A 15022-nucleotide genomic window follows, 5' to 3' on the forward strand; every position below is an offset into this window, starting at 1 on the left:
GGACAACTGCCCAGGCCTGTGGCATCGGGCTGCCCTTCCTTTTGCGGGCGGTGACTCAGCCGCACCCCCGGCCCCGTAGGTGTCCTGCTGGGCCCCACGTGGCTGCGCCCGGGCAGATGGGCCTTTCTCCGACTCCTCCACGCGGGGCACCACGGATGCCCAGCAGGCAGGTCTCACCTCTTTGTCAAAGTCCTGGTCGGGATCTGACAAGCTTCTCAGAGGCACGGCCACTCCAGGCTCGGGTCCACCTAGGGCACAAGGACAGCTGTCGTCTCAGGGACGGTGCGAGCTGAAGAGAAGGCCCCGAGCCCCGGCCTCCCAGATCCCACGCTCGGCGCCCTGGGTACCTGACGACGGCCACGACACGTAGGGTTTGGTCCTGGGCGGAGGCTGCCGGGACAGGCTGCCGGGAGCAGGGCCGGGCCTCTCCTCCTGGGAGGGGGGCACAGCGCTCTGGGCAGAACGGACAGCACGTGAGGGTGTGCAGGCGCCCTGGCTGGCGGCGCAGGCCCCGGGCAGAGCCCGGCTGATCCGAGGCCCAGCCGGCCGGGAGGTCTGCAGGCAGACACCGCTGGCCCTAGGGCCTCCGCGAGCCGGATCAGCTCAGTTTTGAGCTAAGAACTGGCATTAGCAATTTTAAACCAAGTTGAGGTCGATAGAAAACCCATTTTTTTCCCTTTAAGTGAAAAAGGGTTAAAATATTAATCGTGTTAAGAGATTACTTAGAAGGTATTTTTGACAGCTAGCTTTGTCATGAAATACTAACAGGCGCTGAAGCAGCGCGGGTGCCTGGGTGGCCCCAGCTCCTAGGAGCAGCAGCAGGGGTGACATCGGCCAGCCCTGCGGCGGCGAGAACGCCAGGGCCGCGTGCCAGGGGCCGGCTGCCTGCGCGCGCACCAGCGGTCAGGAGGGAAAGGCCACCGGGGGTGGGGACAGCCGGCCGGGGGCTCACCAGAGGCAGGTCCATGAGCACCTGCATCCCGTCGCCCGGGCCCATGTGGGCCACGTGGTTGAAGTTGGTTGGGTTGGAAATCATTTTGGACCTCAGTTCTGGGTCTCGAAGCATCTCCCTGGGGAAAAGAGTTTTGGACGTTCGCGCGTGCGCAATCCCCTTGGCTCCCAGGCGCGTCCCGCCCCCGGGCCGGCACTCGCTCACCGCCGCTGCTGCAGCCTCTCCTCCTCCGGCACCTTGAAGACGAAGCGCCGCTTGCTCCGCGTGCGAAGCATCTGCTTCTTGCTGTTGTCGGAGGTGTCCGGCACGCTGAGCGCCGCGCCTGCGGGGAGGACGCGCGGTTACCCCGGCGCTCGGGGCGCCGGGCGGGGCGACGGACGCCGCGGGAGAGGCTCACCCGAGACCTTGCTCTTGAAGTAGATGAGGCGGGGGGGCTCGCAGTTGAGGAGGTTGAGGGTGCCTTCCGAGTTCAGGGGCCGTATCTGCCGGAAACCAGAGGGGGTGGTCGCGTGGGGCGCGCGTGGGGGGACCCGCCCGCCCCCGGCCCAGGCCTCACCCTCCGCAGGCCGATGGTCTGGACCCACTCCATGGTGCGCACGTCGAAGACGTCCACGCCGTACTCGCTGTACACTGTGACGTGCGACGGGGTGCAACCTGGCCCGGACGAGCAAAGTGGGGTGAGCCGGCGGCGAGGCCACCCCCAGTCGGGTGGGGGCAGCGGGGGCTGGGCGCCGACACCTGCCTCTCCCGCTCCACCGAACCTCCCCACACATCAGGCTGGCACGACCGGGCATGCGTCACCGTCAGCCCCGTAACTCCGCGGCATTTGAAACACCATGCACAGACCCAGGCATGGACGACCTTCCTGAAGTTTTCACCTAGCTCTCTGGGATCATGGGGAACACTCACTATACTTCGGGCCCAACGCGTCTGAAATTCAGGGAGGGGCAGAGGTCCTGCTGTCTGAGGTGAATTCCTTCCATGAGACATGCCAAGGAGTCAGGTCTCTGGGTATTAGAAGTCAGACGTGCCTGCACAGGTCCGGGCAACGACCCAGCCGGTCTCACTGCTCATGACCTCCAAGGCCTGGCCCCCCCTGACCGTCTGGTCTGAGCTTACAAGTGAGTGACGGCAACCATGATCCTGCAGTGAGCTCTGGACCCGGTGCCGTCTGTCCCGTCTCGTGTTAAGTGGTGGTACGCCGTCAGGGGGTGGCGGAAGACCCACCTAGCATGCCAAAGACACGAGACCTGGACCGCTGGCCCCTGTGGCATCTGAAGGTTTAGGGGACTTCCCCCTTGTTTAGCACTGGCGTCAAGACAAGACAGAGCAGCAGCCATGGATGTGCACTGCTCTCGTGTCCCGCCCGGGCTGTGGGGCCGGCGGCCCGAGGGACACCGCGGCCACCAGTGTTCCCGGCACCGTCTGGCAGAAACACGGAGCTGTGCAGATGGCTCCGGCCCGGCTCCCAGCCCTTCTCCCTCCCATGCTTAGAAGTTAATCTTCACCACGGCCCACTTCACTAGCTGAGGGTGAATTTTTAAAATCTGCTGTGTTGTTATTAGGTTCTAAACGGGCTGCACGGTCAGGTCAGCCTTTCTTTTTAATACAAAAGTAAAATCAAAATGAGTTTAGGAAGCAAACAAAAGATGCTGGCAGTCAACGAACTGCCTTGGAGGTGACAGTTCAGACAAAACGGGAGGCCCCTGAGTGTCATGCGCAAAAAAGATGGTCAGAGAACCCGGGGGCCCTGTCCCTCAGCACAGGGCTCTTGGGCAGCACCTGTCACCATGGGCGTGTGGGCCTCCATCCGCGAGGGGACCGGGAAGGTCTGTGTGTGTGCTTTGCTGATAAAGGGCAAACTCGGATGTCCGGGCTGAAGAAAAACAACTGGAGAGTGAGTATCGGTGGAGAGAGCACAGGCCCGACGCTGCCGCGAGCGTACGCCGCCGTCTCAGCCCCGCGGCCCGCGGCGTCCTCCCCGGTGACGGGGGCGGACTGCCCGCACGTGACGGGGGCGCTGAGCACGTGTGTCCTCAGCCCAGGGCTCGGACGAGCAGGATCATCCCAGCAGCTCGGAAACTGGTTTAGCATCTGCACTGTGCAGGGGGAGCGACCTGGGGTCAGAGAGCCGAGACCCGCCGGAATCCACGCGGCTTCCACGTGGCTCACGCACGGCCGAGGTCACGGCAACAGCACGCTCAGTGCCCTGCATCCTTTTTGATATTAAACTTTTCAGAAAGTGAGCGTTCTAGAGGGAAAGACCTGTGGTTCCGAGGCCACCCCTGCACTGGCCATCTGTGAAGGTGACGGTGTGTGGCGGGGAAGGGCGGAGGCGTCCCGGCAGCGGGCCCTGGGCCGCCCACGCACCCTCCAGCCCTGGCCCAGGGCTAATGAGTCAGGACACACCCACCGACCTCGCAGGCCGGGGCTCCTGGTCCCAGCACCCTGTGGCTCTGTGCCGGCCTGGCAGAGCCAGCCCGGAAAGCACAGGTTGTGGCCCTAGATGACTGTGGGTGGACACCAGCCGGACCTCCCATCCCACAGTCCCATTCCCTGCTGCTCGAAACGGAAGTGTCCCTCTGGCTCACATTACGGCTGCCTGGTTTTCCCGACCTGCTGGCTCAGCAGTGCAGACCACCTCAGGATTCAGCGCGGGGCGGGGGCCCTGAGGTCAGGGTCTGTTAAAGGTGGTGGACAGGAGGCCGGGTGGGAGGTGACCCCGCGGAGCCCGGACTCCTGCGGGCTTGCTCTCCACGCTCTCGGGCCTCACACGGCTTCCGCCCAGCGCCAATACTCACACAGGAAGCCACTTCGACTAAACACATCTGGTGACTCAACTGCTTTCCGGGATAGCCCTGACCGCTGTCGGAGAGAGCTCGCCCCAGGAGGCTCGGCTGGGACCTCGGAGCCCCGGCCCTGCCGGCCAGCCCAGAGCCCGGCGCCGGCTTTCCGGGCTGTGTACGTTCACGAGGGACTCTCCAGCGAGGGGCTCCCGCCATGCCTGGGGCAGAGTTGGCGCCATGGGCGGCAGGCTGGCGTGACAGGGAGGGGGGCCTGGGGCCGCCTGTGCGGCCACCCTCAGCTGGCCCGGGAGGTGCGTCGGGCCATGTTCTCCCGCGGAAACCGCGGCGCCCGGCGCCTCAGCCGGGGGAGCCGGGAGACGAACCAAAGCCAAGAGAACACATGCCGACGGCCGGCGTGAGAGCAGCAGCGGGGGGTATGGCAACAGAAAACATATACATACTACAGGCGACAGGCGCCGCAGGCCACATGAGCTCCTGCATGCGGGACCTCCGGCCTTGTGGGTCCACGTACAGTCCCATGTGGCTGAAGCAAAGCAGGTACTCCTCGCTTTTGAGCTCCACAGCACAAAGGGCGTCAAAAGACTGCTGTGATAGGAAGGCAAGCGAGGGGTCACCGGGATTTACCAGGGTCAGAGCCGGCCCGTCTCCCTGGGTGCTCAGCAGCGAGAACCCGGAAGGGTAGCCGACACAGAGCTTGTCCTTGACCAGGGCCATCCACTGCACAGTGCCAGGGGCCACGACCTCACTGAACTTCCTGTGGAAAGGCCTAGTCCTCTGGACCTCGTAGCAGAGGACCAGCCGCTTCACCGCCACAAACAGGCAGGTGGCGGAGCCCCTCTTCATCGTCCCGACCGCCATGAGCTGGCAGCCCTTTGTCTCCGGGAGCTTGACGTCGACGCTGCCTTCCGCCCCGTCGAAGGCAGACCAGGGGCAGAGGTGGACGTGGCGGCTGCGGCCGCAGAGGACGGCCGCCACCTTCTCTCCGGGAGCAAGCTCGATCTGGTACACTTTCTTGTAGTCGGCGACGCGGACGATCACTGCGGAGGGAACCTGGCGTGAGGCCGCGCGTCGGCCACGGGGGCCACCGCGCCCCGCCACCCCCGCTCTGCTCCCACCACCTCGCACAGCCCCGTGGCCCCAGGGCCTGGATAGGAGACACCCGAGCGGGATGATGGCCCTGCCCCTCCCTGCAGCGCACCCGAGGCCGAGGACCCGCGGGTTGCTCCTGGGGAACAAGGGACTGTCTCCAAGCTCGCCAGACCCTTGGGTGAACAAAGCACGGACCCCCCCAGGCACCCGAACTGACCCAACACGGGCCTGCCCTTGACGTGGACCCCAGGCACGAGGTCTGGCATGTGGACACCGGCCGTCGGGAGAGGAACGCTGCCCACCACAGAGCAGCCCTACTCCGCGGGCGGCTCCTGGGGCCTGGGCGCGGGGCTAGTCCCACGCTCCTTGCGCTTCTGTCCCCAGACCAGGGCGGTGAGGAGGGGTGACGTGGGTGCTCTGCCTGTCCTCGCTGGGAGGGAGGGTCAACACACACGACAGCCAACCTGGCGCCGTGACCTGCGGTGGGGAGCGCCCTGCGGTGGGGAGCGCCCTGCGGTGGGGAGCCCCTGCGGTGGGGAGCCCCTGTGGACTCGCAGGGGACGTTCCATTTGTTCCTTTTGAGTTTTCTTGGCCGCTGCCTGTCCCTCTCTGTGTGAAGTTCTCTGATGTGATGACAATTTGCACATCCAGTGACTTCATCGTGACCCCTGCACGTCCCTACCTCTGACTCTGTGCTCGTCTGCACTGACGAGGCAGGACCCAAGACAGCACAGGGTGGACCCCAGGCCCTGGCCACTCACCGTCACGGGTCACTTCTATGACGTAGAGACCTTCTTCTAAGCCGACCACGATCCTATCGCCATCTGTGGGCAAGGACACAAGGGACACCGTCCCGTCAGCACACGAGGGCCAAGGCCGACGTCGGACGGACGGCGTGGGCGCAGGCGGCGCCCTCCGAGTCCGCGGCTCCCCGTCCGAGGCCGACGGGCGCCCGCGGCGGCCGGACGCACCCAGGATGGCGGCGGCCAGCACGGCCTTGATGAGGGGCAGCGCGCTGTCGTAGGCCTCCAGCGGCGTGTGCACCGCCTGGCTCCGCAGGCGGTTCTTGTGCAGGATGGACTGCAGCCCCTCCAGGATCCCGACCCACTTCCTCTTTTCGTTCTCGTTTTCTGTCAGAATGAGCAGTGAGCTGGTCTTAGAAGGTGCACCTAAGAGAGAGGCTGTCACCTTTGTGACAGAAACAAAACAGAGAGAGGGGCCGTCAGACGACCGGCCCGGCCTGGACGCCGCCTGCCCCGGGGGCGAGGAGCCGAAGGACGCGCTTCCTGGGGCTCCCGACACGAGGGTGACCTGGGCGAAGGCCCCCAGCCCGGGCCCGGTGCCGAGGCCCCCGCGCCGTGAGCGGGTGGGGCGCGGTTACGAGCGGCGCCCTGCGGCCCCTGCTCGTCAGTCTGTTTCTCCTGCTCGTGCCTCAGACTGGCCATTTCGCAGCTGCTCTCTTGGCCAACCTAACTGCAGAAGATTCTCGGAACGCGTCCAGAGACAACAGGCATCAGCGACTCCGACCGCCGCTGACCGGGGGCCTCTGCGCGCGCCCCCGGCCCAGGGCAACCCGGACCCTTGTGGCTGCTACAGAAAGGTCACCTTTCAAGGACACGATGATGGCAATTTTCTGTATTATACACATGAGGTGCTTTCTGAGTAACGATGTGATTTAATAAAAATGATTCACAGGCTTAGTTTTGCGGTCAACCAAAACCTCGCCGTGTTTATAGAACCCCCAGGGGAAGGGGCCAGGGGCGTCTTGGCTTGGCCCACCATCTGGACTCTTGCAGACGGCGCAGGGCCTGACACGGGCTCGGCGGACTCGGCCTCAGCCAGCGGGAACGCAGACGAGCAATGTCCGCAGCCTTTTCCCTGTTTGGCTCCAGTTCACGCCCAGTAAACGCTCGGGGCGGGGGGGGGGGGCTCCAGCATCGGCTGGCGCAGCCGGGGGGCCGACCGCGCAGGACGCGGACGGGAAGGACGGCCAGCGCTGTGGGGAGCTGGCCCCGAGGAAGCTGCGGGAGGTGCCCGACCAGAGGCCGCCAGCACGTGCAGGGGAGCCTGCGGCTTGGCGCGGGAGGCGGGTGGGGGAGGCGGGCGCAGGACCCGGAGAAGGGTGGGGGCTGGGGACACGGGAGGGCCTTCCGGGCGCACAGCGAAACGCCCAAAGAATCGTTCTGCTGCACCAGGGAATTTTTTTCATGGTTAACGAAATGTCTCTAAGAAACAGAACATGCCATACCCTGAATATGCAGGGGACGTCTCGGCGGGAAGCGTGTATGACGTCCGAGGCCAGGACCGAGCTCACGGAGAACTCTTCATCTCTGGTGGGAGACAGGCATTCGGGGAGCTGGGCAGGAAGCGCGCGTTCGGGCCTGCCCTCCGCCCCGTGCGCTGCGCGTCCCGCAAGGAAGGACGGGCACCCTCGTGGCAGTCGTCTCGAACACCTGCGCAGGAAGGCGCTCCCGCGGACAACGCCAGCAAACAGATGGCTCGAGACTCCTGCGTGGGCTGCAGTGGTCAGGGACGGGGCCGTCCGAGAACTGAAGGGTCACACCGCGCTCGTCCTTGTCAGACTGTCCCCGCTACAAATGCCACCTCACTGATTAGGCCCACATCTGGCTACGATCAGGCGGCCTTGGCTGTCACTTTTAAAGAAGGGGATAAAGCATGCCGAGACAGCCCTGGGAGCCCCACGTCCAGCACGTGGTGAGCCCTGGGCTCTACGTCCCACGCGCCGCCCCGGCAGCGCCCCCCCGTGGCCTCCCTGTCGCCAGGCTAGGGCCCCCTCGTGCCCAGCAAAGGACAAGCAGAGTCACCAGGCCAGCTTCCAAAACACGGGTCCCCAACGGTTCACCCTACCCCACGGGCTGGGAACATGGAAAGTGGAAACCATGGTGGAGGTGATTCTGCTACCTGGCCATCCTCGGAGGCACCTGCCATAGCACCCCTGCCCGCCCAGAACCCATGCTGGAGACCGAGGCTCCAGGCCAGGCCCTAGCCCTGGGCAGGTGCCAGCGCGCTATCGCCTGCAGGAATCGCCCTGTGTGGCCCTGGGGGCTGGGGACAGAGGAACGGGCGGGGGCGCAGCAGCAGCGGCCCCCGCGCCAGGGCCCGGGCTAAGCCGGCCCCCCCCATCAAGTCTTCCCATCTCCACGACAACCTTCCGACCGCCAGGACGCTGCCACGGACCCCGTTCCACAAACGAGAGAGAGGCGTCAACTACAAGGAAGCTGGAGGGAAGGGCGCACCCAGCTGTCTCCCCGTGATGGGTGCTGGGGGCACCGCGCTGTCTCCCCGTGATGGGTGCTGGGCGCACCCAGCTGTCTCCCCGTGATGGGTGCTAGGGGGCACCGTGCTGTCTCCCCGTGATGGGTGCTGGGCGCACCCAGCTGTCTCCCCGTGATGGGTGCTGGGGGCACCGCGCTGTCTCCCCGTGATGGGTGCTGGGGGCACCGCGCTGTCTCCCCGTGATGGGTGCTGGGCGCACCCAGCTGTCTCCCCGTGATGGGTGCTAGGGGGCACCGCGCTGTCTCCCCGTGATGGGTGCTGGGGGCACCGTGCTGTCTCCCCGTGATGGGTGCTGGGCGCACCCAGCTGTCTCCCCGTGATGGGTGCTGGGGGCGCACCGCTGTCTCCCCAGGCTCAGTGCTCGGACTGCGGCTGGAGGTGTAAGAGACGCTGCCATGCAGCCAAAGGTCACGCAGAGCCCAGAGCTCTGGACCCGTCACAAACGAGCACCTGTCAGAGACGGAGCGCGGAGACACCACATTCAACGTGTCCGTGAGAAAGTTTCTCCTTGTTCTTGAGGCATGTGGTTTTCTTATGTTAAACGCTCACTTGGCATGTTTTCTAGTGTAAAAAATGTCAAAAGCGGCAAGTTTCTGGCACAGTTAAGCTCCTGTCCTCAGAAAAGCATGGTAGCTGAGGGCGTGCAGGCATACGGGAGTTGGGTCGAGCCACAAGCTCGTCCTGACGGGAGGCGCGTTCCAACTCACGGCGCGGGCGCGCACACGCACCTGAGATCCAGGACCTGGCTGGCGACGACGCCGGGCTGGGTGGACTTCCCCTCGGGCAGGTCGTAGAGAAAGAGCTTACAGTCACAGACGACCGCGTACGCCCGCTGCCACCCCTTCCTCACCCCGGTAGGCTTCGGGACCTGCAGATAAACAGTGGCCACGTCTCACTGGGCCACGTGGGCCAGTCACGACCGTCCGGGCAGCGGTGCATGGAGTTGGGGCCCAGGGGGACCTCCTGGAGGCGCCTCTGCACCCGCCACCCCCTTCCGGCGGCTGCACGCTGGCCTGCTGCTCCGGGGACGGCACCGTGCGCCCCATCTTCGCTGAGCCCTTGGCTCTGGAGCTTTGTCTTCCAAGGGGGCCGCCCAGGACCCGCGGGAGGGCCCGCGCCCACCCTCGCTCCTACCTTCACGTAGCCCTTGTAGGCCGTGCCCACGCCTCTCTGCACGTCCACGCCGAGGGGCCGCCGGGACTGCTCGGGAGGGATGGGGCACACCTGGGGGGCGCTGTCCTTGCAGGAGACGTGGCACGCGAAGGAGCACACTGGAAGCGCGAAGGGGCACGTCAGGCGCCTCGCGGCCCTCCCCCCGCGTGGCCAGACGCGGCCCGGCCCCTGAGGGACTCGGCTCGCGCCAGCGCACGCCCCAGCGCTTCTGGTTCTCCCAGGAGGCCCCCCCTCACCCCAGCTAGGGCTCGGGGTCACCCGAGGAACATGCCCCGCAGGTCTGTGACAGGGCGACGGTGCCCGTGGCATGAGGGGTCTTGGCAGCCTGGCAAAGGCCACTGGGTTTAAGGAGCAAAGGCAGAGGCTTCCGTGGGCCTGGCAAACGCAGGGCACGCGGCGGCCAGCTGACCCGCGGCGCGCAGTGCGCTCGGGGCCTGCTCGGCCCCAGGGCCAGCACCGAGCACCACGCGCCCTCGGCTGGTGGCACGGCACCGGGCGTGTCACCGAATGGGCGCACCGGGCCCAGCACTGGGCAGGGGCACGAGTCGGGCGGCGCCGCCGACGGGGGCCGTAGCCAGGCGACAGGGCCTTGCCGCAGAGGACCTGGCAGCGGACCGTCTTCAAGTCCTTCTCACTCCCTGCTTTTGCTAATTTTCCAAAACGACTGTATGTGTCATATCTTACGATCAACAACAAATGACTGAGAACAGCAGTCCCCACCCTCTGCGGCACCAAGGACCAGTGCCCTGAGAATCTGCGCCCGATGGCCTGAGGTGGAGCTGACGTGGTGAGGTTTGCTCGTCCGCCTGCAGCCCGGTTCCTCACAGGCAAGGACCAGGACCACCCCACGGCCCAGGGGCTGGGGACCCCGGCCCTAGGCCACACGGTAAGCAGGTGTCCCCCACCACGGCGAGGATTCAGGTCTGAACTCCTGACCTTTACTGAGAATTCACAGGACCAACAAGAGAGAATCTGTCCTCAGCTCACAGGGCTTCTTTTCAGCCCTGTTTGCCTTTACAGTAACTGCTGTCCCCTGCGGTGGCTGGTGCCCGGGGACACGGGGGGCACGGGGGGCACGGCAGGCGCGGACGGACACTCACCCTCGCAGGCGTAGCCCTGCCGGATCAGCCCCACCATCAGGGAGGTGCAGTGGCTGCACTGCGTGGGGCTGGAGAAGGACTTGATGCTGAACTGGTGAGCTTTGGGCTGGAGGAAGAACATCAGGAAGGTGAAGCACGAGCTCTGAGAAAGAGGCCCCTGTGTGACCGAGCTGACAAACAACTTGGGCACGACCTTGAAAAGCCGAAAGCGGGCGACTGCGCTGGGAGGTCTGCGGGCCCCCGGCAGCGCTTAGCAGACACCGGTGGTGACGCCCGCCCGAGCAGCCGGAGCCGGGAGTCGGCGCCGCCTCCGGAGAAGACGTGCCGCCCCAGGGAGGAAGGCCGCCTGGCCGGGCGCAGTGCGGCACGGCTTGTTCTGGCACGGCCACCTCACGGCCTAGAGCCGCCCGGGGGCCTGGCCCGGGGCCACGGCGTGGGGCTGACAGCCACCCGGCAGCCCTGCCGCGGGAGATGACCAGCAGCATGGTGCTACTAGCAAGGGCGGGAAGACCCGGTCCCTCGTTGGGAGAAGGGACACACAACGCTATCGGCAGTGGAGGGAATGTCAGGCCGCGTGGGGGGGACGCTGTGTCTACCAGGCTCGAACGCTGCGGAGTGGGAGGGTTTATCACACGGGGACGTGTGTGCGGAGGACCATCTGTAAGAAGCCAGGGCGCGATCAGCACAAAACCCAGGCGCGGCCCACAGGTGTGGTCTCCGACTCCACGAGAGCCACAGCCCAGAGGCCAGGCCCCTCACGAGTCTCAAACAGTGGCGTGGCTGTCCACGGCTGAAACCCTAAAGGAAGCCACGCCTATGCTAGAGGAAAACAAACAGCGCCAAGCGCGTGCGGCTGGGACGCCGTGACCGTGCCGGGCCCGCACGCGCCGGCACGCGGAGCTCTCCACCACACACGACGAGAGGCGCTCTGCGCAGTGCACGAGCATGCGCCCCCACGCACGTGGGGGAGGACCCCCCACAAACCACGCGGAGACAGAGACGCAGAGACACATTTGGAAAAGGAACGTAAGAGACGTGTAACACGGAGCGGTTACCACGGGAGCGGTTACCATGGGGATGAAGAAGGGGACCGGGAGACTGAACTCTAAAATTTTTCAATTAAAGTGCATTCGCGTGTCGTTGGTTAATGAAGAAAACACAGGGTCCTGACGCTTCCTGGATCAGGCGCTATTCAGAATGAACCATTAGCGGAACACCAGTCTTTACCGTGCATGTGAAAACCATGCCTGTCTTACTTACACGGAAGTCGCATGCAAAGCCTGAGAAGGCACACGGGTAAAGCAAGGCCTACCTTCGGTCCGGCCAGAGCGAGGGCCTGTGGCGGGGGCAGCGGCCCGGAGGGCGGCCTCTGCGGGGCCCGGGCCATGTCCTGGGAGACAAGCAAGGACAGGTGAGTGCTCAGCACTCGCTTACACGTCAGCCCTGTCTGCGATCGCTTCTCCCTACAACTGATCAATAATGAACAGTTCTGCATTTTTAATCCACTGCATTGTTGACGCACCTGTCAAAGCGATCCTCACCTGGCTGGGGCACTGAGAGCAAGTCAAGCTCAGAGCTGGGGGCTGCGAGGCGAGACCAGCCGGCCGGCCTGGGCCTCAGCAGTGGGTGGCGCATGGACACTGGGTGGGGGGGTGCAGGGGAGACAGACCCGAGGGTCTGCAGTGTCTCCGGGCAACAGTATCTTACTTCCTGCTGTTCTGTGCTTCCGGCCACAGATGTCAACGGGGACACGTCTGGCTTTGGAGCTTGTGTTTCTTGCTCACTAGCTGAGCTGGCCTGTTGAAAAATAGGCAAAGAAATAGCAGGAATGAGTGAACTTGTTCTGCAGAACTCGGACTCTAACGACGTGTTCTTTATTTAAAAAGCGCACGCCACCGGGGACCCAAGGTCTCGGCTCGGGTTCTTGTTCCTGTGAGTCCCCGGTGTCGCGGGCCCCCTCCACTCACTCACGGCCGTCCTGCCTTCCCTGTGGACCACTGCCCTTGGCATTCTAAGGCGGGAATGGTGAGCGCTGGACAGATGGAGCCCGACAAGTCACAGAATCAGCAGCGAAGGCAGAAGCCATCTGGCCTCCCCTCCACCGCAGCCCTCCCCTCCCCACGTCACTCAGCGGTGGCCTCATCTGTACCTGGCAGCCTTAAAGAGAGCAGCCAAGTGCTTCTTTACTTTATTTCAGGGATCAATAAGAAATTTCTAACATCGACAGAGGCTCGTGGGCCTATGACCAGAATAAAAGCTTCCCTAGGAGTTTTATGACGCATGGAAGCAGTGTTTTTACTCTAATAACTCCAGATCCCCCAACTAATTTCACAATTTAAAACTGCAACTAGAGCTTCGAAGCTAATTTGAAGCAAGAGGTGTATTCTAAAACCACTTAAAAATGACCATTTTATTACGTGTTTCTGAAACTGATGCTTCATCGAAGGCCGTCAGGGTTCACGCAGACGCACACACAGTTTCGTCGGCCTCGTGAGCACGAGGAAACTGCACGCTCGCACAAAAAGTGGCTGCGAAGTGCCCGGTGAGAGCCGTTTTCGGCTGTACCTGAGGCTCCACGCCGGGCTCCCAATGAACCGATCAGAGAAACACTTCCCAGCAGCTGCATTAATTAGGCCGCCGTGTAAAGAGCCGAGTTCAGACGGGGAGGGGCGCATGCACACAACACGCATCGCGACCGTGTGCCGCAATCTCTGGATTCGTGAAGAAACTCACAGGGGAAAAGCCAATGATCAAAGCTACATCAAAGCTACAAATGTAAGCAAATTTCTCCCATAAACAAGGGATGTTAAATTAGTTAGATTTCCATCCTTAGGTAGAGAGCAAAAGAATGTTAAGTGATTGAATTTTAGCCATGTAACAGCCCACTCGTTTCATTTAGTTGCTTAATTATCAAAAGGATGCAAATTAAGGACCAGGAGACGTCCCAAGTGGAGCGCTGCCCCACTGGGGTGAGTGACGGGCGGTGGAAGCCAGCGTCGGCAGTGACTTACTTCTTCCCAAGAGGCTAGCAGAGAGGACGCGGAGGAGGAGACAGAGTCCTTGGAGGTGGCAGACAGGAGGAACAAAACAATCATTTCCCGCCCAATAGAAACATGCACGAAAACATACCGACTCAGCTGTGGTGGCACACCATTTCTAGTACTAAATAGGTTTAATGTGGGAAGTGACACAGAAGCTTCTAGAAGACGATTCTTGGGTCTGGAAACACCTCCTAACAGACCCAGACTCTGACTGCCAAGGACTTTTTTTTCCATTAGCAAATGTCCTTCCTACTTAAACCACAGAGAAATTCAAGAGGGACTGAAATTAAGCGCTGAAATGCAGCCGTGCCGGCAGAGACCAGGACTCCGCCTCTGGGCTGCAGTGCCCCGCGGCCGTCCACAGAGCTGCGACATCTGGGCTGGAAGCCACCTGCCAGCGGGACGCCCCTGCCCACTACTTTAAGAGAAAAGCCGTGCTTTCGTGGCCGCCTGCACCCCATTAACGATCACCGTCTTCGGTTCTTGGCCATCTGACTCCCCCCGCCGGGACGGGGCCCACACGCAGCGATGGCAGGTTTTCCTAAGAACCAGTGTACGCCTGATGCTTAAATGTATCTGCTTCTTAAAGACCGAGGACTTCGAGAAAAAGACAAGCATTGCTGATTCGATAAAACAGCACCTGACAGGTGAATGTAACAGGTGTGCACAAACCTGCCTGGATCTTGCAGCGGCTCGGCCAGGCAAGTCACTGATGCACGCTGACCCAACCCACTGCTGGTGGAGACACCCAATGGTCACCCGCTGACCGCTCACTGCGGCCCTTCCCAGGGATGAGGTCTGGCAGACCCCCCTTGACCTGATGACCAGACTCAGCATCAGCAACGCTGGGCAGGCTGGCCTCCATGTGTGGGACGTGCGCGCCTCCCGTGCAGAGCCCGCGCCAAAATTTTCAACCCACATCTACGCCAGAGGATGCACCAGACCAAGCCACAGCGCAGGACTCTCGACGGGACGCTGGTCCGGGTGCTGTAAGGATACCCCTGCTACAAAAGGGGAGGGCGCCGTGCCCGAGGAGAGGCGACCAGAGACGTGGCGGCTCAGTGCGGTTCGCGGGCTGGCTGGGCCCTGACCACCCGTGCCCACCCCTTCCACACGACAATGGTGTCAGGGTGACATGGGCGTGCCTGGATCTGAGGAAATGAACTCTGAAGCATTCCAGGGCCTCTGATGCCTACCACTCACTTTCCGGGAGTTCAGGGAACAGAACTGTGTACTCAGAGAGAGCAAGCGTGGCAGGAGCCAGGGCGGATACGTACGTTCCCTGCATTGTTCCCTCAACTTTCCTACAGGTTTAAATTTTCTAAATAAAAAGTCGGAAAAACCAACAAAAACAACAGACATCTCGCAGAAGTCTCGTGAATGAAATCTGCTTTTGTTGTTTTTACTTTCTGGTTTGCCTCAACTGGCTGCTAGCAAGGGTCCACCCCACTGTTCTGGAAAAAGAGAGAAAGTCTGTAGGGAAGGGGTGCGGCATGAAGGGGGGCAGTGGGGTTCACGCTGCACTCAGCAGCTGCCCCCAAAGCGGACAGCGCCCTGGCCGGC

At 63.0% G+C, this 15022-nt stretch overlaps 1 protein-coding gene across 5 annotated transcripts in view; it reads right to left on the bottom strand.

The window, feature by feature from the left end:
* CDC42BPB (CDC42 binding protein kinase beta) overlaps positions 1-15022 on the bottom strand; it is an 88088-nt gene that overhangs the window by 4194 nt on the left and 68872 nt on the right. For 3 of the 5 annotated variants that reach the window (XM_036238457.1, XM_036238456.1, XM_036238454.1), the window contains 16 exons: positions 13430-13477; positions 12126-12215; positions 11731-11808; positions 10419-10524; positions 9280-9416; positions 8874-9013; positions 7097-7178; positions 5820-6036; positions 5610-5672; positions 4200-4796; positions 1509-1606; positions 1350-1434; positions 1157-1274; positions 953-1070; positions 348-453; positions 178-248 (listed from right to left, as the gene is read on the bottom strand). In XM_036238457.1, coding sequence (XP_036094350.1) covers positions 178-248; positions 348-453; positions 953-1070; positions 1157-1274; positions 1350-1434; positions 1509-1606; positions 4200-4796; positions 5610-5672; positions 5820-6036; positions 7097-7178; positions 8874-9013; positions 9280-9416; positions 10419-10524; positions 11731-11808; positions 12126-12215; positions 13430-13477 — 2154 coding nt within the window. The remainder of the gene's footprint in view (positions 1-177; positions 249-347; positions 454-952; positions 1071-1156; positions 1275-1349; positions 1435-1508; positions 1607-4199; positions 4797-5609; positions 5673-5819; positions 6037-7096; positions 7179-8873; positions 9014-9279; positions 9417-10418; positions 10525-11730; positions 11809-12125; positions 12216-13429; positions 13478-15022) is intronic. The other 2 variants (XM_036238455.1, XM_016165993.2) reach the window with 2 other exon arrangements.

Source organism: Rousettus aegyptiacus, unplaced genomic scaffold (assembly GCF_014176215.1).
Source record: "Rousettus aegyptiacus isolate mRouAeg1 unplaced genomic scaffold, mRouAeg1.p scaffold_m13_p_3, whole genome shotgun sequence".
Lineage (NCBI taxonomy): Eukaryota > Metazoa > Chordata > Mammalia > Chiroptera > Pteropodidae > Rousettus > Rousettus aegyptiacus.